A 26,342-nucleotide genomic window follows, 5' to 3' on the forward strand; every position below is an offset into this window, starting at 1 on the left:
TCTGGCCTGGAGAATTTCATGGATTGTATAGTCCATAAGGTTGCAAAGAATCGGACACGACTTAGTGACTTTCACTTTGAGGATATCAAGTATAAAATTGTTTCATTCTATGTGCCACATTTTTAGGGGAAAATTATACAATTTTATAAAATTATAAAATTTTAGGGAAAATTATTGGTTTATTGTAGATATACTGCCTTAAAGTAACACTACTAATGCCCCCTGCCCCCACCCCCACCCAGGTAAAAAGGTCAATATTCATCTCCCAGAGTTTCCATATAATCAGTAGATATTGCTTTTTGTCATAACACTTTAAATTTATAGAGTAGCTATTTTGTTATGCTTCAGAAGAATTTTTGGCTTAAATATTTCATAATGAATCTGAAAGTTAACAGGAAATATAAACAGAGAGCAAGTTAATTCTAAGGCACTGATTATATTACCTTTTTTTTTTTTTTTTGCCTTTGTTGAGACTAAGTAAATATTATTAACTTAGAGTAACTGACTCTTGCTCTCTTTAACAGTTTCCATGGGACTATGGCCTATCTGCTGTTTATGTTGCTTAAATCCAGCTTATCCTTTGTCATTGAGCCATATCCTAAGACTTAAACTGTATTTATATTAACCTAGAAAGAATGTTTCCCCACAAAAAGCAGTTGTCAGTTGTAACCAGCTCAACTCTACATTTTAACTTTGTACATATTTTTCCTTGTGTATTAAATGTGTGGGCCTCACCTGCATAACCATCAAATAAAGTGCTGATAGAAAAAAGAATCACACATTCTTCCAGAGAAATCCTGGCAATGTTGTAGTACATCTTTATTGTTGTTGTTCATAAATTTTGAAAGCAGTTATGTGCAAATCAACCCAGTACTATATATGAGAAATCTAGTGAGGCAGAAAAGAAGCAAATCGCACATATGGGAGATACTGATACACAGCATTCCTTCTCAACTATCGGACTAGGCAGTTGTATGCATGCATGCATGTATGCTAAGTCCCTTCAGTTGTGTCTGGCCCTTTGCGACTCTATGGACTGTAGCCCGCCAGGCTTCGCTGTCCATGGGATTCTCCAGGCAAGAATACTGGAGTGGGTTGCCATGCCCTCCTCCAGTGGATCTTCTTGACTCAGGGATCAACCTGTGTCTCTTGTCTCCTACATTGGCAGGTGAGTTCTTTACCACTAGGGCCACCTGGTACAATCTAATACACTAATTTATGCTAACCAAAGAGGAGTGGATAATTTCTCCTGTAGAAGCTTTGTCTTTTCAGTTATGACTTTAGGACCCAGTCCCTTGCCTGTGTTTGATTCAGTTTTGGTAGGAGTTAGATTTAAATTTCCTTCTAATCTGTGGGCTAATCTACTTTTCTTACAGTTGGTTCTTAGCATCCAAGTCATTTCTGGTGCTTAATAAATAACTACTCAATCATCCTAATATTTAGGACCGTGGAATGATTGGCTTTGTTATATGAAAACTATTTAATGGTGTTTCTTTTCACTTTCAGTGAGAATGGGTCTGGCCTTACTACATAAATTATGGAGCATTCTGCTGAAAAAACTGTTTAAAACAGGATTAGAATGATTAATTTGCAATACTTTTGTATAACTGGAAAATAGTATGGGATTCAAACTACCCTTAACCATGTTTTTGTTGTATTTTGGAATGATTAAGTATCTTTGTCACATAATTGCAATACTTATATAGGAATAGAAACTTTCACTCCCCACTCAGAAATATAGTCACATGTCAATTACCTGTAGTGGGAGAGGGAGGGATGAGGTTGGAGGTGGGAAAAGGGAGATATTGATATGGATAGTTACAATGGGAGCAATATTTGCAGCTTCTGCTTTCTCCAGGATAGGCAAGAAAATGGAAAATATCATTGGGAGTTGTGTCAGGGTCCCCACCACCAGCCTCGGCTTTGGTGATTCACAGAAAGCCATAGAATCCTGAGAAGCTGTTCTACTAGTGGTTTCAGTTGATTACAGTAAAAGTGCAGATTAACTTCAGCAAAGGAAAAATGCACATAGGGCAGAGTCCAGGAGACACCAGGTATGCGCTTCCGGTAGTCCTCTCACAGTGGAGTTGCACAGGAATGTTCTTGATTCTTCCATCAATGATGTAGACAACACATATGACACATTGCCAGCCAGGAGTGGTCATCCAAGCCTAGGTGCCCATCATTTTTATTCCGTGCCTACAAGACCCCCTCCCCTGGTCAGTCTTATAGGCATGGAATGCGTACCCACTTTAGCTACTCAACCTCCAACCCCTCCAGAGACCAAACTGATACAGCATGGCCCATGACCCACATTAACAAAAAAGACATTCGCTATAAATCACGCTGAGCATAAACTAACTGGTGTGACACAGTACATCAGATACATAAAGAAGACCTTACCAGGAAGAATATTCCAGGGGCTCAGAGGTCCTTTCCCAGAAGACAGTCAAGGGCAAGTTCTTTCTTTTGGAATGTACAGGGTTTGAGTACCCCAAGCCTGCTACATTAGCCCTTGACTGCACAAGAGCTCACCATCAACAAGACTTTGGGGAAATGGCTGAGGAGTGTGCTCAGGGGGTTGATGTAACCAGAGGCTCTCCTGAAGTAAAAGAGAAAGGGAGCCTGAAAATACAAAGCATTCCTTACTGGAGAATATCCATGTATTGATAATTGCAAGAGTTTATATAATAACTAATTTAAATTCCTTTAGTGTTTATTATTGACCAGTCTCTGAGTAGTTAAAATTTTTATATGTACCTGAGTGCTAGGTCGTGTATGACTCTTTGCAACCCCATGCAGTGTAGCCCGCCAGGCTCCTCCGTCCATGGGATTTCCGGCAAGAATACTGCAGTGGGATGCCATTTCCTCCTCTAGCAGATCTTCCCGACCCAGGGATAAAACCACATCTCCTGTGTCTCCTGCCTTGGCAAGCGATTCTTTACCACTGAGCCACCAGGGAATCATTTTTATATGGTTCAAGTTAAGTGAATGGAAGAAGATCTGGCCTATTTTCTGTGTACTTGTAGTAAGATATTTTTAAAGGCCACTTTGTTTATCTGTATGCTTCTTAGCTTTTCTGTAGATCTTCTTGTTCACATTAATTACCAAGGAAAGCTGGTGAATGTTATGGAACTTGGTTTCAACAGGACCCTTTGGTAGGAAAGTTGCCTGTAACAACTTTGTGATTTCTCTCCGAAGGAGTTTTTGCCACTTCTGTCAATATTTTTCTTGCCCAGGAAAGTTGTTTATCTGAAAGTCATAGTCTAATGAAACAGTTGTACAAGGCAAAGATGCAGCAAAGGAGCTCTGACTGTAGCATTCATTCATAAAATGAGAACACCTTTCAAGCTGGATGTGTTTTTCAGGGAAAAAGAGTTCTCCCAAGTCATAGTTTTCCAGAACTGTAGATCTTTTCTAAGTAATAATAGGACAGTTTTATGCAGCAGCCCAATGTCCATAGGGTGACTTGCTCCAGCTTGATAAAAGGAGACTGTAGATGTAGGTCTGGTAATATTTACTTTTATTCGTATTTAGTTAATTTTGTTTTTCTGGAGTATTATGATCTATTACTTCCTCCTTGGAGAACTAGCATTTTGCACTTGGCCTCTGATTTTCTTTCCTTGCTACCACAGCTACAGAATACCTGGTGTGAAACTGACTATACGATCCTAAGACTGACCTTTGGTATTTACTGTCCAGCTCTCTGGCTCTGGCTTTTTTCAGGACAACATCTCTGAAATAGGCCTTTGTCCTTGACCTCTTGTTCTGAAGTTCCTGCAGAAAGCCTGCTATATTATGTTAAAAATTCTAAATCTTAAAGTTATTTAAAATTGTCATGTGGATTGTAGAATACATTTTTTCTCCTATTTTTTGGAATCTTTTATTTTCATAGTTTCCAGCCATGTGAGTGGTATTTAAATAGGACAGTTTTGGCATTTGAGTTGAATTTACATTTATACAGTGAACTCACAAATGAAACTTTGTACTCGTGGTTAAAAAAACAAAACTGAACTAGCCTTAACACCTCCTTCTAGGAGTCCTCATTAATCAAGTATTTTTGAGCTTTAAGTAAGTCCATTGTGATTTTTCAGAAATATTTTAATAGCTTAATATTTTTCATCTTAGCTATCATCTTTAATTTCTAAAATGCCCCTATATGTTTTTCTTTTTGTCCTCTATAATCTGAAACATGACTAAAATTACATTCTTACCTACTGGGAGTATATAGAATAAAAGTCTTAATATTGTGTATGGTGCCCAGTACTTTATTTTCTTTCTTACTAATATTAACATCACACGTATCTCTTCAAAGATTTTGGGTACCCAGATGTGTTTTGCAGAATATCCAAGCAGAGCCAATGTGTATATTAGATACTAAAGCGAAGCACGACAGCCCCTAGTCGTATAGCGATCTCTTTTGTCTTGCTTTATTTTGCCCATTAGCTTTATTGCCATCTGTAACATACTGTGTGATTTTTGGTCTTTATTGTATTTGTGATCTCTCTTAGAAGGTAATTTCTATGCAGGTAGAGATTGGGGGGTGGGGTCTGCTTTATTAAAACTGATGTCTTCTTAGGACCTGGACTAGGCCTGGCTCTTGGCAAGTGTTCATTGAATATTTGTTAAGTATTGAATCAGTAAATCCTCACAGAATGTACTCTCCTACCTCTATCTTGACTGTCTTGCTTTTTTACTTTCTATGATTTCATCATTGGGGTTTTGAGGTTCTTTTGTTTTCCATCGAAAATATGTATCTTTTTCACCTGAAGTTCAGCTTTTTTTCCTAGTGTGTTATTATACTAGGTCCTCCAATCTGAGTGTTATCTCACCATTCAACTTTTTTACTTGATATTCTTACTTTTTTTTAATATGAAAAAATGAGGGCTGGAAACTTTCTGACTCTATGCTTATATGATAGTTTTCATATTATCATAGATCTAATTAGCATGTACATTTCCTTACATGATAGCAATATTCTGAGAATCTTTTTAAAAAATTAATTCATTTATTTTAATTGGAGGCTAATTACTTTACAATATTATAGTGGTTTTTGCCATACATTGGCATGAATCAGCCATGAGTGTATATGTGTTCCCCATCTTGAACACCCCTCCCATCTCCCTCCCCATTCCATCCTGAGAATCTTTTATGTATCCTCATACACCTCAGAATTAACATCACTTGGGAAAATAGTCTAGTCTTTAAACTTTATAGTTGTTAAATGCATTAAAACTGTTCACCATTTTCCTTTCATGATGATATCTTTTAGGAATCTATTTAATGTTAAAGTAAAATCTGAATTTAATACTATGATAAATTAAGTACATGCATAGTTTTAATATTTTCTCCTCTGAATTTAGGTACAAGTTATGGAAGAGAAGTTAAAAGCAGCTAATATTCAAACCAGTGAATCAGAGACAAGGTTGTATAAAAAGTGTCAAGATCTGGAAACTCTAATACAGGAAAAAGAAGACATCATTCAAAACTTGGAACTGCAACTTGAAGAGCAGGTTAGGAAGTATCTGATCTCAAAGAGTCCTAAATATGTGCATTCATTTACGCATAATTGCAAAGATTAAAAAGAGAAAGCCTAAATTTCTAAGTTTTGGTCAGAAATCTCACTTGGTAACCCCTAAGATTACATCACATTTACTGGTGAAAAGTGTAAGTTAAATACATTATTTTTAAGTCCAGAAAAATTCCAAGGCAGTGTCTACCACTTTCTGGATGTGAATCTTTATGTTGGAAACACTTGGTTATCAGCAGGCATTTATGCCTGTAAAATGTTTCCAATAAATCTTTGCTTTAGATTGTTAGGGTGTTAGAAATGTTTATGGAAGGTTAAATTTTAAACATTGTTTGACACTAATCCTCCTGCTTAGAAATGTGTACACTGTTGTTAAATCACTTTATCGAGATCAAATTTATAGTATTTATTTAAAAAAAATTTTTAAGAAAAAAATTGCATTAAGGTTATTAACCTAAAAAGTCATTTAGCATCAATTAGATATAACCACTATAAAATTATTCAGTGATTAATCATTTATTTTTAGCATTTTTTTTTTCATTTCTCTGGATGTCACTGTTGCTTTAGATCTGTGGTTTTCAGCCCCCACCAACTGGTATTTATATGATCGTCACATTCTCAGTAGTTTTGTGACCATAGCCAGGTTTAAAGGTTGGCAGATGTGAGCTGTGCTCAGTTGCTAAGTCGTGTCCTACTCTTTGCAACCCCATGGACTGTAGACCACTAGGCTTCTCTGTCCATGGAATTTTCCAGGCAAGAATACTGAAGAGGTTTCCCATTTCCTTTTTCAAAATGTGAGCTAGAGTTTCTCAATCTTTATTTTTTCTGAACCTTTTAAAACTATAGCATTTGAGGGGAAAGCAAGCCCTACCCCAGAAGAGATTCTAATTCTCCTCTCACTGAGTTGGTTGACTTCTATTCCATGTTCTAAATCATAGTGTTTCCAGAAATGGTTTATTTTATTGATAAATTCAGTGGATTGATTTTGGCATATGACCTTTCAGAGAGAGACTAGCAAATGTTAAAACTAGAAATATATATTTATGCTTTTATTATTCTGTCTGCTGGACAGCTATTCTCATTTTATCCTCTTTTTGGTAATTTAAAGGTAGACATCTTAACGTGGAAACAAGTTTTAAGTAGACTTGTCTTTCATATCTGTAACTGTAATATTTCCAGGCCAGTGAGCTTATGTTTGAACTAAAAAAACTACTACTGTTATTTCAGAAACAAATAAGGATTCAAGAAGCTAAAATAATAGAAGAGAAAGCAGCTAAGATCAAAGAATGGGTAACAGTTAAGTTGAATGAGGTATTTATTGCCATATTTATCTTTTCTTAACCTTTTCTTTCTTTCAAATAGATCAGTCATCAGAATATCTGAAACAAAATTTTGATCAGTTGGTGGTGCTGCTGGCTTTTGATTAATATGAGATAGGTAGCTTTCACTTTAATGGCTTATATAATTCTAAAGTTAAAAAAGAATTGATAGAATCATGATAATCAGTCTTAAGTAGCCTCATTCTAATTAGTTGACTTTAGTTCTAAATAGTTAACTTTAAGTAATTAGAGAATAATAAGTGAGAATGTTAATTTCTCATAAAATTAATGTATACAATATTCTCTGAGTGGTACACATTATTTAGTTTATATGTCAGACTAAATGCTGAAATAATTTGGTTTAAAATAATTTTACAGTGGTAAAGGCATAGGGGTGAAAAACATTGAACACTTTTAGCTCTGGAAAGAATAAATATTAAAGTCATAATTATCTAGCTTAATAATCTGTGCTGATAAATTCATCTGATATTTAGTTATTTCTTTTGTATTTTGTTTATGTTTAATTAGGTATTAACATGCTCTCAATGTTATAATTTACTGGTACATTTTAGAAATTCTTATCCCTGTTTACAAGAAAACGATTATTTTCTTTTAGTTGGAATTGGAGAATCAGAATCTTCGTTTGATCAACCAAAACCAAACTGAAGAGATAAAAACAATACAGTCAAAACTACAAGGTATGAGCACTTGACTAAAGTAGCCTAATTCGATTAATTTGCCTGTGTAGAATTTTACTGTTGAGCACTTGAAATATGACTTGTGCAACTTAAGGAACTGAAGTTTACATTTTACTTAATTTGAATTGATTTAAATTTAAATAGCCACATATCCATATGAGCACAGCTAGACAGTAGTGAATAACCCAAAGAGGGTAATTTGAACATTTAATTTTGGGTATGTTTACTTAATCAGTCTTGTTGTTTTCTATTTTCACTTCATAGCATTGTGCTCATTGGTGATTGAAATTCTTACAACCTGAATATTTTGCACAAAGTTTTATGTGAATAAACTGTTTGCATTTTCCGATGCTTAGGCCTGTTTTCTTTTTAACTCCAAAGCCAAAGGATGGATGGTAGAGTTAAAGATAGAGATTTACTTATTAATATGCTATTGGTGTGATAGCTGTGCAAGCACATGTATAGCTGATGAGAAGGTAGGTCACCAGGGTATTTAGACTGTGCTTCTTAGACTGATGGCCTAGGATAGTGCTTTTCAAACTTTTTATTTAGCAGCAGAACCCTTTCTTTTTTTAATGAGTGACTTTTTTAAAAACAAGTTTAATTTATTTTTTAGATTTTTGGTTGTACCCTGTGGCATGTGGGATCTTAGTTCCCTGTCTAGGGATTGAACCCACAACCCCTGCATTGGAAGGCAGAGTCTTAAACACTGGACTGCTGGGGGTCGCAAAGAGTTGGACTCGACTGAGCGACTGAACTGAACTGAACTGGTTTCATGGGGGGTGTTGATTATAGGATTTGTGAAAGCATTTTGTCTACTGCATGTTAGTATCTACTGCTGTCATTCTGTAAAGGGAAAAGACTCCTGGTTTCTCTTTCTGAATATTTCTGATACGAGATTTGTGCAGGTTTTTCCCACACTAAGCAATTATCCAGTTCTCAACAGACACCGATGGGGTGTCCTACAAATTTAACTTACTTCCGACATTATCTACTTGGATAGCACCAGATCCCTCAGCCCCACAACACTACCCACCTCCACCCTGATCAGGCACTGAACACACACACAAATACAGAGGGATATTCTTGCTTCTGTCCAACAGACTGTAAATCCAAGGTTCCCAAGATCCCTTCCTTGGGTTCAATAATTTGCTAAAAAGGGTCACAGAACTCAGTTTACTTCCTAGATTACTGGTTTATTGCAAAGGATGTAACTCAGGAAGAGCCAGATAGAAGAGATGCATAGGGCAAGATATGGGAGGAGGGGCACAGAACTTGTAGGCTCTCACCAGGTAAAACACCCTCCCAGCACCTCCATGTGTTCACCAACTTGGAGCATCCTGAACCCTATCCTTTTGAGATTTTATGGAGGTTTCACTATGTAGGGATGCATGATTGATGAAGTCATTGGCCACTGGTGATCAGTTCAACCTCCAGCCCCTTTCTTCCTCCCCTGAGGTCAGAGGTAGTGGGTGGAGGGTGAGGCTGAAATTTCTAACCTTCTCATGATTTGGTTGGTTCCCCTGGCAACCCCATCCTGAGGCCATCTCAGGGCTTTCCAGAAATCACCTCATTAATATATATTCAGAAATGTTTGAAAGGGCTTGTTACGAAAACAAAAGACATTTTTATCACTCTTAGGAAATTCCAAGGGTTTTAGGAGCTGTGTGCCAGGAACCATGGATGAAGACCAAAATATATTTCTTATGTAACACATTTCCTCTGCCTATATAATGAAAAAAATTGGTGTTCCTCTGGAATTCCATATTTATAAGTAAAGCTTTAGGTCTTCATGTTGTTCACCCTCTTTGAAATGGATCATATCTACTAAGCCTAATCACAAAATGCTATTTCCCTGATACTTTTGGCTTGCAATTCTAGTCCTCACTGGTAGCCTTTTAGTTTTGGAGGCTAAGGATTATTGATCCTTGGAACCTAGGTGTTACTGGAGAAGAATATCGTCTGAGCCACCAGGGAAGCCCAGATATGATACAGTACTTTAAAAAAAAATCTGTGTGTATATGTGATTATTAAAATATCATGAATTAGTTCTATGAAAATATTTTTAATATTTTAATATTTTAAAATAGTTTTAATATGAAAATATTAAAAGATATATCTGAAGGAAGACACTGTTTAAAGATATTTTTGTATTTCTACTCAATTATCCGTTACTATTTAACTTTACCCTTTGGTGCTCTTTCAGAGTTGAGAATTAATTTCTTGGAAACCTTTCTTACTATCACTGAAAACTCCATGTTTTTAATGTTATAAGCAGCAGTGCTACAAGTCCCAGAAGATGAATTAAACCCATGATTAGAAGGCAGTGACAACCCACTCCAATACTCTTGCCTGGAAAATCCCATGGATGGAGGAGCCTGGTAGGCTGCAGTCCATGGGGTCACAAAGAGTCGGACACTTACTGTGCGACTTCACTTTCACTTTTCAGTTTCATGCATTGGAGAAGGAAATGGCAGCCCACTCCAGTGTTCTTGCCTGGAGAATCCCAGGGACGGTGGAGCCTGGAGGGCTGCCATCTGTGGGGTTGCACAGAGTCGGACATGACTGAAGTGACTTAGCAACAGCAGCAGCAGGTGCTTTCCATCAGGCTTCCCTGATAGGTCAGTTGGTAAAGAATCCTCCTGCAATGCAGGAGACCCTGGTTTGATTCCTGGGTCAGGAAGATTCCCTGGAGAAGGGACAGGCTACCCACTCCAGTATTCTTGGGCTTGCCTTGTGGCTCAGCTGGTAAATAATCCGCCTGCAAATCAGGAGACCTGGGTTCGATCCCTGGGTTGGGAAGATCCCCCGGAGAAGGGAAAGGCTACCCACGCCAGTATTCTGGCCTGGAGAATTCCATGGGATCACAAAGAGTTGGACACAGCTGAGCGACTTTCACTTTCTCTAGGTGCTTGAGTAATCACTCACCTAGCTATCTGTATTCTCTGTCTAGAAACTTCCCCTCCCCTTCTTTTCCTCTAAGTGATTAAGGTTCTCCGTATCATGGTCACAGACTAAGCCCCTTTATTTGTTCTCTTATTAGAAGCACACTGAAAGCTATGACAAGCAAAAGTTATGCCAGTGATCATGTGATATTTGCCCCAGTGATCATCTAAATTTTCCTGGGTTGTCTTGACAACCAAGATCTTATTCCCATTTTCTCACTATTAGTAGCATTACCCAACAATCAAATTTTATCAGTACATACTTGATTGGTATTTACTAGTACTTGATACTGCAAGAAGCTGTAACTCTCTAGTTGTTTATATCTGGATTTTTGTTTGTTTGTGGCTTGTTTGAGAGCTGACTGCTTTTAAAAGAATTAGAAAGTTTTCTCTTTGCAGTTAAAAAATATTTTGTACCATCAGAATATATAAGCAGATATTAAACATTGGTGTGTGGTATGCGACATTGAGGGTTCCAAGTTATACAGAAATAAAGATGAACTTTGGTCTTTTTTCTGGTTTAAGGATTGATTTGTCCACGTTTTTATTTATGCTTTGGTTCTCTGTTTAACAAACTGTTATGAAAAATTCGGATCTTGATTTCGATTAATGGTTTTGTAGAAGTTCAAGGAAAGAAGTCAGTTGTTTCCACACCAAAGCTTTCAGAAGGCCAGCGTCTGAGCAGTCTGACCTTTGGGTGCTTTTTGTCCCGAGCAAGGAGTCCTCCTCAAGCTGTAAAATCTGAGGAAACGAGCAAGATATCATCTAAAGAACCTGAGTTCACGGAAGGAAAAGACATAGAAGGTATTTATGGACTAGAGGAATTTACTTTAACATTTTTTAAAAGGAAAAATCATTTGTTAAGATTAATGCGAGTTTCAGATTAGGAGTGTGACCTTCCTATTCATTATTTATTTAAAATATAAAGAATTATCTAATATTCAATATGAAGTTAAATATGATGCAGCAAACTCATAAAGAAAAAGAACACCAGATGAAAATTTATTTAACTGCTTTGATTTCCCTTTATTGCCTCAAAGAAGAAAGTATTTGCCACATGTTTAAACTCTGGACCTGTGTGCAGATTTGTACCCTTCTTTTAGTCTTGAAGCCCTTCTAAATTTTGCTTCATTTGGCTTCTGGCTTTGTCAACACCAGTGTGACTTTTCCCAAATATTTTAGAGAGACTTGAACTTGCATCTTTTCTATTTTCAGCTCCTGCTTCCTTCCTCCAAAGGAGAAAAATTATAGCCCTAAGAGCTGTCTCTATGCTTGGTTATGAACTTCTGAAAACTACGTAATGTTTTTCTGTCCAGAAGGTTCCTTTGGTACTTGCTTTTATGCCATTACGTGGATTTTTTTTTTTTTTTGAGAAGTTACTTTCATTTTTTTCCCCACTTTCTAACTTTCTCACTTTCAATTCAGTACAGCTCAGTTCAGCTGAGGTTGCCTGGACTGTAGCTCTTGCTCATCTGCAGATTTAACAAACAGCCTGATACCAATCTGTGGAGCCTGTATAGCCTTAATTAAGAAGATCCTGTCTGTATTTTCATGTTTTCAAAGTTTTTCTTTTGTACTCTTCAAACTAAATTTTAAGTTCATTGCTTATGAAGTCAATGGTTCATTCTATTAGTTATGTTATAAACAAAAATAAACCATGTCTAAAGACATTTTTAAGGACTGTTATTTTTATTATAAAGATACATTTTGTAGTTATGATTAAACCAAAAGTAGAGTGAGTAAAGCTCTTCTTTGTGTACGTTTTCTTTATGGTTTTGCATATTTCATGTGCTGAAGCTTGGGAACAAAGGTTTTTTTAAACAATAGCTTTATATTTATTACATTTAAATTTACTTATGATTTTGAAATTTAGTAGAAAGAGGGTTGTCATTTTTTTTTTTTGCTTCTAAAATAGAATTTATCTAGTGGCTGCTTATCTTTGATAATCAGTGTGGCCCTGTTTTTCATTTTGCTTCTTGTATTATCTCTCCTTGGTCTATTGTCAGTTTTTTCCTCCATGTTGCTTTGTAAAAAGCAGTTTCATTTTGATACTATTCTGTCGAGTGTAAGGGCATTGTAGTCTATAGGAAGCTTGCAGTTTTCAAACGGGTTTAAAAAAGACATTGAACTAAAAACGGGTAATGTAAACCAACTTGATTCAAATGAAAATTCCAGTCTGTACAGTGTAGATACATAAAGCTAAATATACAGAAAGATTGTCTGATTAAAGACAGCGTGCCAATATACTGTATGCTTTTCTAGAGATGGAAATTCCAGAAAAATCTGTTGATAACCAAATTCAAGAAAACAACCGAGGTCAGAGAACACTGCATCAAGGCCCTTGCACGTCAGAGCAGAATCGTAAAACAGGGACAAGCTTTGTGATGGATGGTGGCACATCCCAGAATTCTGGGGCTCCCGGGAGTGACTGGAGTTCCGATGAGGAAGATGGGAGCAAAGGAAGATCCAAGTCCAGGTACACGTCTACCCTTTCCAGCCACACATCAGAGGACGGGGTCCAAAGTAGCAGAATGGGCAGTGAGACATATCTCACAGCCTCTGACGACAGCAGTTCGATATTTGAAGAAGAGACCTTTGGCCTGAAGAGACCGGAACACAAGAAGCTGTATTCTTGGCAACAGGAGGCACAGTGGAAGGCTCAGAGTTGTCCTCTCGGAAAGGGAAATTCCGAATCAAGGAAAAAGGAGCGTGATAGTTCCTCAGACGAACTCAATAAAAAATTTCAGTCTCAGAGGTTGGATTATTCGTCTTCCTCGAGTGAAGCTAACACCCCAAGCCCTATTCTGACCCCAGCTTTGAGTCCAAAGCATCCTAACCCACTCCTTGGAAAAGGCACAGAACTAGGACCTTCCTCCACTCTGCCACCCCCCAAATTAAGGATTCCTAATATTTTCAGCTTAAGCATCGCACTAGCCAAAAGGCACCTAAGCCAGCCACAGTTAAGTTCCGACAGGATGTTTGGCACAAATAGAAACGCTATAAGCATGATACGGCCACTGAGACCTCAGGAAACAGATCTTGATCTCGTTGATGGCGACAATACAGAAATTTTAGAGACTATGGACGCTAATTGTGATGATGGATTATTTTCCTACGACTGCTTGGAATCCCCATGTTCAGAGGACCAGGAAGCCTGTGACTCGGCAAAGAAAGCAGCCTGTGGCAAACCTCCAACTCCACCTCTGCACCGGTTTCCCTCTTGGGTAAATTATGTTGCTGTGTGCAGTGCACACGCGTTTGTTTTTTCTCAGCACTCATTTTCAGGTTTTACTTTACTTCTTTTCCTGTTTGTTTTCCACTCCAGCTTTGTTCTGACAATTCCCAGTTTTTAGAATTCAGTTTTCCCTTCTGTTTTCCTCTGAATCAGTTGAGAAATAAGACACAAGGGTAAGACAAACGGGAGATCTAGATGTTGCCTTTATTACAGATAAAACAGATTTTAGAGAACTAGCAGGCACAGGAGCCAATACTGCACCTAGGAAATTGCTAGATTTTGCCACCCAGGCACAGGTAATGTTGGACCAACTGCTGCAGACTCCCTCTAGTGAGGCCCAGCTTCTCTGAAACTCCTGGTCTAGAGAAAGAACAAATGGTTGTTTTTGTGCAACAGCTGCTTCTCAAGAGAAAGGAAAGGGGAAGGCGCTGGTCTCTGCATGTCCAGTTTCTCCTGGGCATTCCAGTCACATTAAGCCACTCCTTTTTCTTAGAGAGGAGAAAGTGAATGGTTGGCTAGAGATCAGGAATGTTCAATTTTCGGAGTGCCTTCCACATGGAAGGGGGCTTCTCAGGTGGCTTTAGTGGTAAAGAACCCACCTGCCAATGCAGAAGATGTGAGATGTGGGTTTGATCCCTGGGTTGGGAAGATCCCCTGGAGGAGGACATGGCGACCCACTCCAGTGTTCTTGCCTGGAAAAGTCCATGGATGGGAGAGCCAGGCAGGCTCCAGCCTGTAGGGTTGCAGGGAGTTGGGCATGACTGAAACCACCTGGCACGCATGCATACCACGTGGAAATATCAGGGTGAGGAAAAACAGTTCTCGCTAATGGTGGGCAAATTCTGGACCAGGATACCTACTGGTCATCAAGTTTCTAATTTAATTCTTTACTTGATTGACTTTAAGAGAAATTTAATTTTACTCGTCATGAGCTTATCAGTCCATTGCTTTAACCAAAAGCATCTTCCTGTATCTAGAATAGTTTGAAATTTCTTCCATTGAAACATTGACCATTAATATAATAATTAACCTATTAATTGTGTGATTCTTAGGCTTCCTGATGGCTCAGACAGTAAAGAATCATGCTGCAATGCAGGAGACTTGGGTTCGATCACTGGGTCAGGAAGATCTCCTGGAGAAGGAAATGGCACCCCACTCCAGTATTCTTGCGTAGGGAATCCCATGGACAGAGAAGCCTGGTGGGCTACGATCCATGGGGTCGCAAGGAGTCAGACATGACTAAAGTGACTAACACTGTCACTTTCTTGGGAATCACTAGATTAAGAAAATCCTTCCTGAGACCTCCCTGATGATCCAGTGTTTAGGAGTCCACCTTCCAAGGCAAGGGATGGGAGTTCAGTCCTTGATTGGGGAACTGAGATCCCACATGCTCCAGGCAACTAAGTTCACGAGGTGCAACTAGAGAGCCCATGTGCCACATGAAGACCCAGCACAGCCCCCCAAATAAATCCATGAAAATAATTTTTAAAAATCTTGCTATATTTGAAACAAAGTGAAATTATCTGTTTTGTAGATTGAAGTTTTCCTTCACCTACTGACAGAGTTTAACCTTTAGCCTCAAGAGAATCATCTGAGTTGTAGGATTTTGAGGTTTTCAGAGTCATGTTCTGTTATTATTTTTTATTTAGTGACCAATGCAGTTTTAAGCAAATAAGGCAATTTTGTTTTCCTACTATAAATTCAGACCTTGAGATGTATCTCTCTTATTTACTTTTAAAAGAACATTTCATTGCAAAGTCCACTTGAAACCACCTGCAGTTCATTACTAAATTCTGGATAACATAAAAAATGGACATTATTGGCACGTGAATCTCTGGAATTCCAATTATGTTACCCTTTGGGCAGTTAGGAATTGAAATTTTGCTTCTTTTATTATGTTGAGATTACGTTGGCGATTTAGGCTAGGCTTTCACATTCATTTTACTTGGCAAACCATTTTTACTGCTTTTTTGCCTTTCTCTCTTCACTTGATTTTCTGAAGCTATCCAGTTCTGAAAAAGTAGTATTGCTTTGCAGAAGCCTTCCAGCACATTGGCCAAGTTTGAGGTTTTATTTCTGTTTGTTGGGTATTTTCAAGTTTCACGTTAAAGAGGTATATTCTAATCACCTCAATTTATGAAAGTTTATTTTAAGGATTTTTAGGGGTTTATTTTAAGGCAGTTTTAAGGCATAGCCCACCCTTATTGAACTGGAATATCGTTCAAAAATACAGCAGTCACTGTAGTAGGTCATGTGATGATCCAGCAGCACCTCTGATGGTCAGCACCTTAGAAACAGGTAACACCCGTTGTCCCTGGTCCCATGGCTCAGCTTGCCCTCTCCTATCTGCAGTGACTGTCTGCTTCTCTCACGACTGCTGACTGTCACCTTGCCTCTCTCATGGCTTCTAAGTACCTTACTGACTGTCTTATTTTTATGTGTCTTTTTGTTCTGTCCGCTCTGCTATTTGTCTCTGTGTGTATCTCACCATCACGCTGTCAGAGAAGCCGCCTCTGATTCATTCCGTCAGTGACTCTTCAATCTAAAGTGTCTCAGATGATTAGAGATTTCATGCACATTGCTTCAAAGCCCCTGGCTAGCATAGTCCTAAAGAGGACTGCCTGAGTTGCCTACTGTGTCCTGATCCAGACAATTGTGCAGGTTAGGTGTGTTACAAAGTTCGGGACATGGGGATCTATGCGTGAGGGAAAACCTGGAGTCCCTTTTCTCATAGGGACAGGGCTGATAGCCTTCCAGTACCCATTTGAGAAATCGCAGAGAAGAAGAGAAAACAAAATAACAACCTACTTTTGGAACAAGACTGTATAAATTCTGTTGCAGTTCTCAGATTCACTTATTATTTGACTTCAGGTGTTTCTTCAACTTCATTGTAATATGAAGGTGATAAAACTTAACGCGACTTTGTATGTGCTTTCTGACTTCAAGTTTTGGCTTTCTCTTTTTCTTTAACCATATTCTAGAATGGTAGATTGTTAAAGATAATATTTTTGTGTAGTGAAAGATAATAAATGGTTTCTGGCTTTATGTTATGGCCATTCAAGGTTTTCTTCTTTTTCTTGAACCATGTTCTGAAATGATGGCATATTAATGGTGGTGTTTATGAATAGTCAGTGGTTGTGAACAAGCTTTCTTTTACTTTTTTCCTGTCTCTTCAAAATGATTTAAAATACTAAGCAAAAATTTGGAAACAAAGATAATGGAGTGACTAATGGGTGGAAAAAAATTCTCCAGTGCTGTTCACAGTGGCATATTTTAGTTGGCACTGATGACAGTTTTAGAATAATGCTGTACTCTGGTGACTGTTAAATGAAGAACAAATGAAAAACATATGTATTGAAAGTAATTGCTTCTTTGCTGCAAATATCCAGCTTCAATCTCTCTTTTACATTAGGAAAGCAGAATTTATGCTGTAGCCAAATCAGGCATTCGAATGTCTGAGGCCTTCAATATGGAGAATGTTCATAAACGTAAGTGTTTTTGCATGCTGCATCATGAACGAACCTTGAGCACTTTGTGCTAATTGAAATAAGCAGTCACAAAAGACACTGTATGAGTCCACTTATATGAGGCATCCAAAGTAGTCAAATTCATAGAATCAGAAAGCAGAGTTGTGGTTCCTAGGGGTTACGAAGTATTGGGGAAGGGGAGCAGTTGCTTAGTGGCTATAGAGTTTCAGATTTTCAAGATACAAATGTTTTGGAGATCTGATTGACAACAGTGTAAATATGCTTAACACTAACTGAACTCAAAGGTGGTTAAGATGGTAAATATTATCTTATGTGTTTTTTACTGTAATAAAAACATTTTTTTAAAGAATAAGTGATTTTGTATTGCCATTTCACTAGCCAAGAATTTCGTAAATGTCTAAAGTCATTTGAATAAATACAGTTTTGCCAACTTTCAGAAAATGCTTTCTGAAGTTGTTGATTTATATTTTAAAATTGAAATTCATGTTAGAATAGGGGCACATTGATGTTCAACTCTCATGTAGCGAGTATCTCATGATAAGAAGCTAAAGCCGGGACACTGGAATTTCAGCTGTTTAAATTGTAAAAATATTCATCTCTATGTCTTCTTTTTCCAGAGTTTAAAACACATTCCTCCTTTCTTTCTTCAAAATTTATTATAGAAAAAAATACATGCTCATTATGAAAAATAAAACCAAACCACAAAGAACTGTCTGAAATAAAAAGAGACATTTCTCTATAGTTCCTTCTACTGGCCCTTTCCTTTCCTATCTGTAATCTTTTATCTTAGATGTAACCATTAATGTTCTGTTCCTTTTCGGCTATCATCGGTTTTTGCCACTCAAGAAATATATTCTAACCTTTCAATTTGAGTTTCACCTGCTAAAGGATTAAAAGTGACAGTATTTTAACACTGGGTCACCAATAGGGCTCTGAATAATCAAAGAGTATCTTCACGGGGTACTGCTCACTGAATCAGTCAGTAGGTATCTGTGCTCATTCCCGCCCAGCCTGAGCTGAATGGAGATACCAAAGAAACAAAAGCTAAGATCCTCACTTTCAAAGAGGTTATCGGCTAGTTGGGGAACTAGCACACTTGGGTATGTAATGAACCATGGAAGAGAGTGTATAATTTAAACTGTAGATGCCATCGTTCTTAAAGAAGGCTGTATAATGAATATCATGTGTTCATCCAGTGTCTCTTTAAATAGAAATTGTGTTAATTCACATTCATAAGAAATAGACCTAAGTGCTAGTTAGATCTGTTTTTTTTTAAAAATCATTTTGTTTTCTGTTTCAGATTCTGTTGCAGTGCTTTCCTATACCACATCAGGACTTTATACATCTCTGATATACAAGAACATGACAACCCCAGTGTATACAACTTTGAAGGGGGTAACTCATTATTGTTAAACATGTGGGTCTCTTCATGGTGGATCAAAAAAACTGTTTATTCAAGCTCCAAATTCCACTCTTGACATTTTACATAAACTCCCTTTATAGGGTGTTTTAGAAGTTCACACTAGCACATTATTAAAAGAGAAGCAATGGAAAAATCTCGAGAAGATACTTAGTTTAATCAGAGTAATAGAGGTCTGATATGCTCCATTTTTGTTATGCTGCATGTGAGCCTCTACCCCATCCATAACTGTTAATTGTTTAAAGGAAATAGTGTTAATGGTGTAAAGAAAACAACTAATTTAGAAGGCTCTTCAAATCACTGCCAGGGTTCCCCTCCCTTGCGTGAAGTGCCTGATTAAAATAAGTATCATCAGAAGAAAAAGCATCAGATATGAACAGCCTTATGGTCTTAGGAATCTTTATCATTTACAAATGCCTTGCTGATTGGAATTTGGAATTTAGCAAGTGTGACTTTGATAATAGCAAAATGCTTTCTTCTATTCCTTAAAAAAATCTTATTCCATAACTTCTGGTAAAATTCTGTACCTAAATAGAGAGATAACTTTAAAGATAGACACACAGGGAGGCTATTTTGTTTCTCTTTAGAAGGCGACCCAGATAAGCAGCAGCCCGTTCCTGGATGACTCCTCTGGGTCAGAAGAAGAAGACAGTTCAAGATCCAGCTCCCGGACTTCGGAGTCAGACTCTCGCAGTCGGAGTGGGCCAGGCAGCCCCAGAGCCTTGAAGCGAGGTAAGGGAAGGTCGCACACACACAAGACAGCTCCAAATAGTTCAGGATATTTAGTGGGAATTTTATCTCTACAATAGGACTTAAAAAAAAATCTCAAAGTACTGCTTTCCACTCATACATGCTAAGTCACTTGTCATGTCCGACCGTTTACCACCCTATGGACTGTAGCCTGCCAGGCTTCTCTGTTCCTGGGATTCTCCAGGCAAGAATACTGCAGTAGGTTGCCATGCCCTCCTCCAGGGGATCTTCCTGACCCAGGGATGGAACCGGCATCTCTTACATCTCTTGCAATTGGCAGGTGGGGTGTTTTTTTTTTTTTTTTACGCCACTAGCACCACTGGGAAGCCTCATAGTGAAAAGAATATTCACTGAGGACTAAGACACATATTTTAGTCCTAATCCTCTTCTGAATTTTCTTTGTGATTGCAGACAAGATAATCTATTTTTTTAAAGCTTATCTGTAAAAGAGAGATCACTTCGTTATAGGAATAAAATGAAATACTTGGCTTAAATGAGGTTTCTCTTTTATAGTTACTTTTTGATTTTGAATAATTTATAGTACGGATGGACTTACTTTAGCTAAATTCATTACACTGCTAAATGGCAGAGAATACACCTGAAAATGTGGTGGTTAATCTGATATTAAGAAAACTTACTTTGGGCAGGCCTACAATTTTTGTGGATTTTGAAGAAATGTTCGGCATAGACACAGGTTCTAGAGAGAGTCAGTCATATTAAATGATATCTGTATTTTACAAAAGCCTTTAATGTGGCATAGCATGTTGGTTTTCAAACTGTTCCATGGAACCCCTGTGTACTCCCAAGCCCCTCAGCTTCAACAGGAGCTGTTCAGCTCTCATAGATTTAATGTGTTGGCTTCCATTGGTCTCTTTGCTACTGCCTTGCTCCCTTGACAACTGGAATCAGGTAGCACACTTTTGCTCAAAACACTGCAAAGACTCCTTATACTGACTATAAGGTATTACATGATTCTTTGATGTCTTTGACCTCATCTCCTCCTTTCTCCTCTCTTATCAGCTCTGGCCACCCAGACCCTTTTGCTATTCCTGGAACATACCAGGTATGCTTTGGTTTCAGGACCTGTGCACTGAGTGTTTGCTCTACCTGGTATTCTTCCCCCAGATGTCATTATGGCTGGTTCCTTTTCTCCTTCAGTGCTTGGCTCGGACACTGCCTTCTCAATGAGCTCTACCCTGACCACACTGTTCCAATACAGTCCTTTACTCTTCTCCAACTTCCAGCACTTTTTATTTCCCTTAGTTGGCTCTATGGTTTATTTCTCCATAGCATTTGCTCTCTGTTTTTTGTCTGTGTCCCCCAACTAGAATCTGTGTTCCACGAGGACAGAAATTTGTTTGCTTTGTTCTCTGCTCTGTCCCTAGCATCTTGAGGCTAAGAGCCTGAGGTTTGCACTCCAACATTGCCTCTTCCTGTCTGTTTTGACTTTGGACAAATCCTTTAATCTGTGGACCTTAGTCTCCTTAGAGAATGAGGGCCTGAACCAGAATGATCTCTGAGGTCCTTGGTAGATCAAAATTTCTGTTATTCTTTGAAAAATAAAGATACTACTTTTATCATATCCATTACTTGGCTTAGTCAAATAAATTGGAAGAATAATATAGTGAAATTATCCTAACATGGCTCTTAAATGTTAATAGATACTTTAAAAATTGCCAGATACTATAATGAGTAATGACTTAAGTTCTTGATTTTATTTAATATTTTCAAAATCTCCAATTGTAGTGACTCTCCAGTGTGACTTGCAACTGGCAAGTTGTCTTCTAAAATGGCAAGTGAATTATTGTGAAAAATGTTCCTTTGAATTTTGCATTATAGCTGCTGGCAAATGAAATAGTCTGTTTGTATCTTTTTTATTGCTTTTCTTATATGAAAGATTTTTAAAATCTATACATTAGTAGTATTGGACTCCTGTGTTCTTTTAATGTGATGTTACTTTAAAATGATTACAGAAATTAAGTGTATTAAAGTATGATCATACAGATCTTGCTAAATTAAGGTTCAGCATTTGTTTGCCTACATTTGCATGTGCTCTGTGTGCTCAGGGCTTTAGTCGTGTCCGACTCTGTGACCCCGTGGACTGTAGCCCACCAGGCTCCTCTGTCCATGGGATTTTTCAGGCCAGAATACTGGAGTGGGTTGCCATTTCCTCCTCCAGGGGATCTTCCCAACTCAGTGATTTGCCTACATGTCAATATGTAAATACACATATTTTTAATTCTTAATAAAATATATCCTTAGACTGTTATGTACATTCTGTGTATGTGAAAATAGCTGTATTTACAGTCATACCAAAATATTATTAATGTTTCTTTGACTTCCTTGGAGATTTGCATGATAGTCCTTAACCCTTTAATTCTGTTTTCTGCCTTAAAGGCCCTTCATGGTCAAAGGCATGGAATACATCTAGTCTAGGAAGGGTGATGATTTGGGATATGGATGTATTTCTTAGGAAAACTGACAGCCAGCATTTGGACCATCCAATTACTAAAGATTGACGTGATTTATTTCTTTTCGTCTAGGTGTGTCTCTCTCTTCTGTGGCTTCTGAAAGTGATTATGCTATTCCCCCAGATGCTTACTCCGCAGACTTGGAGTACTCACAGCCAGAGCAGAAGCTCCTGAAAACTTGTTCATCTTCCAGTGATAATGGGAAAAATGTAAACACTGAATCAGGGTTTTTATTTTTTTAAAATTAATGAATCTGTTAGAGTCTCCAAAGGGAACTTAAATATTTTTAAAATCTCTTTAATTAGGAACCACTGGAAAAATCTGGCTACTTATTAAAAATGAGTGGTAAAGTCAAGACTTGGAAGCGGAGATGGTTTGTTCTTAAAGGTGGTGAATTACTTTACTACAAATCTCCGGTGAGTGGAAATTGCTTGTTATTTAGAACTGAATTCCTCAATCTATCTATAAATCAGACTCCTGACTGATTTTCTTCCATGTAATGCAATTAATGAGACAAATCATTTCTTATTATGACTATTACAGGTAATCACTTTGCATTGGTTTTCTTCCCTTCATACAGAGCGATGTAATCAGAAAACCACAGGGCCATATTGAACTTAGTGCATCCTGCAGCATTTTAAGAGGGGATAACAAGCAAACAGTTCAGGTATTATTTTTTCCTTTTTTATATCATGTAAAACTCAGTTGTCAATTATGTAAGCTAATAGAATAAGACTGGGTATTCAGTATTTTTTTTATTCCATTTGGTGATCAGTTTGATGCCCCTAAAATGTGTGAAACTCTGGGACTTCTTAGTTAAAACTATGTTATAACCTGAGTTTACGTTAAGTAAGTCTCCACTGTATTTTCTTTGCCCTTGATCCCTTACCCTGTTTGTTCCCCACTCCTAACCCTCCCAGCCATTCTCAATTCTCAAGCTGTCAAGCTATTTTAGGGGAGGGTTATTTGATAAATGATTTCCCAATAAGATACCCATCTTTTAATGTATTGTTGAATTCAGAAGTGTTCACAATTTAATACAGAACCAGAAAATGTCAGTTCTGTGAACTTCAGATGCTCTAACACCTAAGTGGGAAGGATATTAGGGAGCAGAGGGGCTGTCCTAGTTCCCACAAAGTCACACCACAGAGGGGGCTGCTGACCACTTCACACACACGTAATGCCAGTCTTGCTGGAAACCTCTGCCGAGTTTAAAAAACAAAACAAGCTATTGAAATAGTTTGGATAGGTGACTTAAAATTCAGATGACTTATATCGGAAATGCCTTCCATAATTGTTATTTTTTTATCTTCCTCTTTTGGAGGGTGAAATACAACATTTTATTAGAAAAGTACATTTTCATTGTTTTCAGTGGCTAATACCTGAGAACTGCCCCAAAATGTATAAAGGAGAATCAGTGTGTTTATGGCTGATTTGCACTGTTGTATGGCAGAAACCAGCACAACATTGAAGCAGTTTTCCTCCAATTAAAAAATAAATTAAAAAAATAAACATCTATTTTTAAAAAGAATCATTTGTAGGCTTCTGAAACTTCTGAAATTCTGTTCCTCATTTCAACAACTAGGAAACTGTAGCACATTTAAGGGGAAAAAGGAAAATCTAATGAGAAAACAAGATTAAAAAATCATGACCCCAAACACTATGAAGAGTTTTAAAGTAAATGGAAGTGAAAAAATTATTTCCATAAAAAGTTAATTGTCCTTCTCACAGAGTGGTTAAAATATGCTACATGATTTATAGAATCATTTATTTGGAACCTAGGATTCAAGTTGCAGCATATTTGTTTCCATATTAGGTAGTGATATTTGAAGAATGGACAAGGAAATGATAACTATTCTAAAATCTGCAGTTTCCTTTTCTATCTCTTTCTCATCCCATTCTAGTTGACCACTGAAAAACACACATACTATCTGACTGCAGATTCCCCCAATATACTGGAGGAATGGATTAAAGTGTTACAAAACGTTCTTCGAGTGCAAGCTGCCAACCCCCTTTTCCTGCAACCTGAGGGCAAACCAACGGTGAAGGGACTGCTCACCAAGGTGGGAACTCTATATACAACAGCAGTGTCCCAGGCAGTGACAGAATTAGCCCTGCAATCATGAAAAGTGGGCATCACAGAATGTGTGTGTGTGTGTGTGTGTGTGTGTGTGTGTGTGTGTGTATTGTTATACGGTGGGGAAAAGTGTTTTAAGTATGATATCAAAGACAAAAACCGTAAAGATGAAACATGACAAATTTGACTGTTCTGCATAAAAATGTAAATATTCTTACTGTCAGAACTTTTCTAAGCAGAATTTTTAAAAGACCAATGAGAAGCTTTGAAAATGTATTTGAAACTTAAATACAAGCTTTTTCTAATCAGTAAGTAAAGGGTAAATACCAGTGAGGGGAAGGAACAAAGGACACAATAAGAGAGAGGTAGAGATAGAAATACAAATGATCAATACACATAAAAGAAAATGTTCTACTGTCATTAATAATTTTCTTAAAAAGCAAGAAGTAATGAATATTTTAAAAAATCTGACCAAGGGAGGACCTTTTTTAAAAGTATGAAATACAGTATTGACACAAATTAAGAAATTTGCTACTGAGTTTACTTTAGAAGGCAGTTTGGCAATGTCTTGGCCAACGTGTTTTACTCAGTAAATATTTTTGAATGAACAAATAAATGAATAAATATTAAATGTTTCAAAAAGATATATATTTAGACTTTGATCCAGCAGTTTCAGTCTAAGAAATTTATGCTTAGGAAATTATCTTAATTTGCAAAACATTTAAGTATGAAAATGTCCATCACAGCATCCTCTTTCTGATTAAAAAAAAGAGAGATAATAATTAACATGCATTGAAATGCAGGTTTAAAGTACAGGATTGGATCAGTTTTGGTAGATATTTACTGTCACTCTTTCAAGATATAGAACATTTCCATTGCTGCAGAAATATTACTTGTATTCCATGGTTTATAATACAGAAAAACTGAGATCATCTTAGATATAGAGTAGGGGATAGTTTTAAATATTTATATAATCAGGTAATGTTTTACTGTGCAGTCATTTTCAATGTGCAAAAGAATGTTTAATGTTTTAGAAATAGATTATGATGTGTTGTTAGGTGATAAATGTAGAGTATTACATAGTTATCCCACTTTCGGTAAACATTTGTAGAAAAATGTCTGACTAGGAAATATATTAAGGTATACTGGATATCTCTGTGTGGTTTTTGCTTTATTTTTGCTTAGTTCTGTTTTCTAACTATAATATAAAGTCTGGCTTTCTTTTTAAAAAGATTTTACAAGTCTATCAACCTCAAACATACATAGGTGAATTATTTTCTAACTTGTAGAATGAGTAAATATTGATTTATGCTAAGATAAATATTATTTTAAAATTTTTAACAATACAATAAAATATTTACACATAAACTACTGCACACGAAAGTAATCTTTGCATCATCATGCATCACTCATGTGCTTTATTTATGTAAAAGGTGAGAAATTTAACTATGGTGAGCTATGCTACCCTGTAATTTATCCTTAATGTTAATGTGGGAATATGGGTGGGTACTCTTCAGTAATATTTACAAAGACTGACCAACTATTCTAAAAGTAAGAGAAAAAATTCACCAATACATTCAACAAAGAGATGCACTATGTGTTTTTCCGGATCATTCTATCACCATGAAAATGTTTTTTCTTTTACTCGTGGGCTTGAGAACTCCCTGGTATTGTGCTAATATATGTTTTCCAGTGAACCTAGTGCCACTTTAAACCACCTTCTTATTCCAATTCATAATAACTAGTTGTCCTACTGTTTCAAGGACTGTGTATATCAAATCCTTAGGCTTTAATATGATCTCACGGCTAAGGGTTTATAATTTTTCACAATCAGTGTTTTTGGTTTTTTTGCTTATTTTTAATTATCAGCATGCCTTGTCAATTTTCTCTCCTGTTACATTTCTACTGTTCCCTGCTTCCCATTTTACAATTGCATTTTACATGAGTGCAAGTTGATGTGATTATCAGATGACTAAACCACTAGGCTTTATAGACAGGATGCTTATTAGATTTCCTTCCTACCATTTGTGAAGGGTTGTCCACCCCCATATTTTCACCTGCAAAGCCTTATATGAGAAAAACTCTTTCTGAGTGACTTGTTCTGAGCTCACATTCAGGCTACAATCCCAGATATGGCAGAGTAGTGTTTGAATACTTTGGAGGGGAGGAGACATTTTCAAGTTGTCACACTGTTATTATTAAGTACAGAAATATGTAGGCTGATATTAAGAACTCGACTAATTTGATTCTGGATAGTCAGTCTTGCAACTTTTAATGCTTTGGAAGAACATTTCCTGTATAGAAGTTCACTTATTTTAAAAACATGTATTGAACAGTTACCCCATGTCAAGCAAGGAGCTGAGGTATTTAGATGAATAGACTGCTGCCCTATCCCTCAGAGAGCTTCAT

At 37.2% G+C, this 26,342-nt stretch overlaps 1 protein-coding gene across 1 annotated transcript in view; it reads left to right on the top strand.

Annotated features, from left to right (window-relative positions):
• The window catches only part of PLEKHH2 (pleckstrin homology, MyTH4 and FERM domain containing H2), a 101,187-nt gene that overhangs the window by 24,621 nt on the left and 50,224 nt on the right, over positions 1-26,342 (top strand). The window contains exons 4-15 of the mRNA XM_018055177.1: positions 5,364-5,513; positions 6,758-6,841; positions 7,466-7,547; positions 11,114-11,296; positions 12,755-13,716; positions 17,140-17,215; positions 18,516-18,610; positions 19,223-19,367; positions 21,929-22,065; positions 22,162-22,272; positions 22,437-22,523; positions 23,761-23,919. Coding sequence (XP_017910666.1) covers positions 5,364-5,513; positions 6,758-6,841; positions 7,466-7,547; positions 11,114-11,296; positions 12,755-13,716; positions 17,140-17,215; positions 18,516-18,610; positions 19,223-19,367; positions 21,929-22,065; positions 22,162-22,272; positions 22,437-22,523; positions 23,761-23,919 — 2,271 coding nt within the window. The remainder of the gene's footprint in view (positions 1-5,363; positions 5,514-6,757; positions 6,842-7,465; positions 7,548-11,113; positions 11,297-12,754; positions 13,717-17,139; positions 17,216-18,515; positions 18,611-19,222; positions 19,368-21,928; positions 22,066-22,161; positions 22,273-22,436; positions 22,524-23,760; positions 23,920-26,342) is intronic.

The sequence above is a fragment of the Capra hircus genome, chromosome 11 (genome assembly GCF_001704415.2).
Source record: "Capra hircus breed San Clemente chromosome 11, ASM170441v1, whole genome shotgun sequence".
NCBI classification, from domain to species: Eukaryota; Metazoa; Chordata; class Mammalia; order Artiodactyla; family Bovidae; genus Capra; species Capra hircus.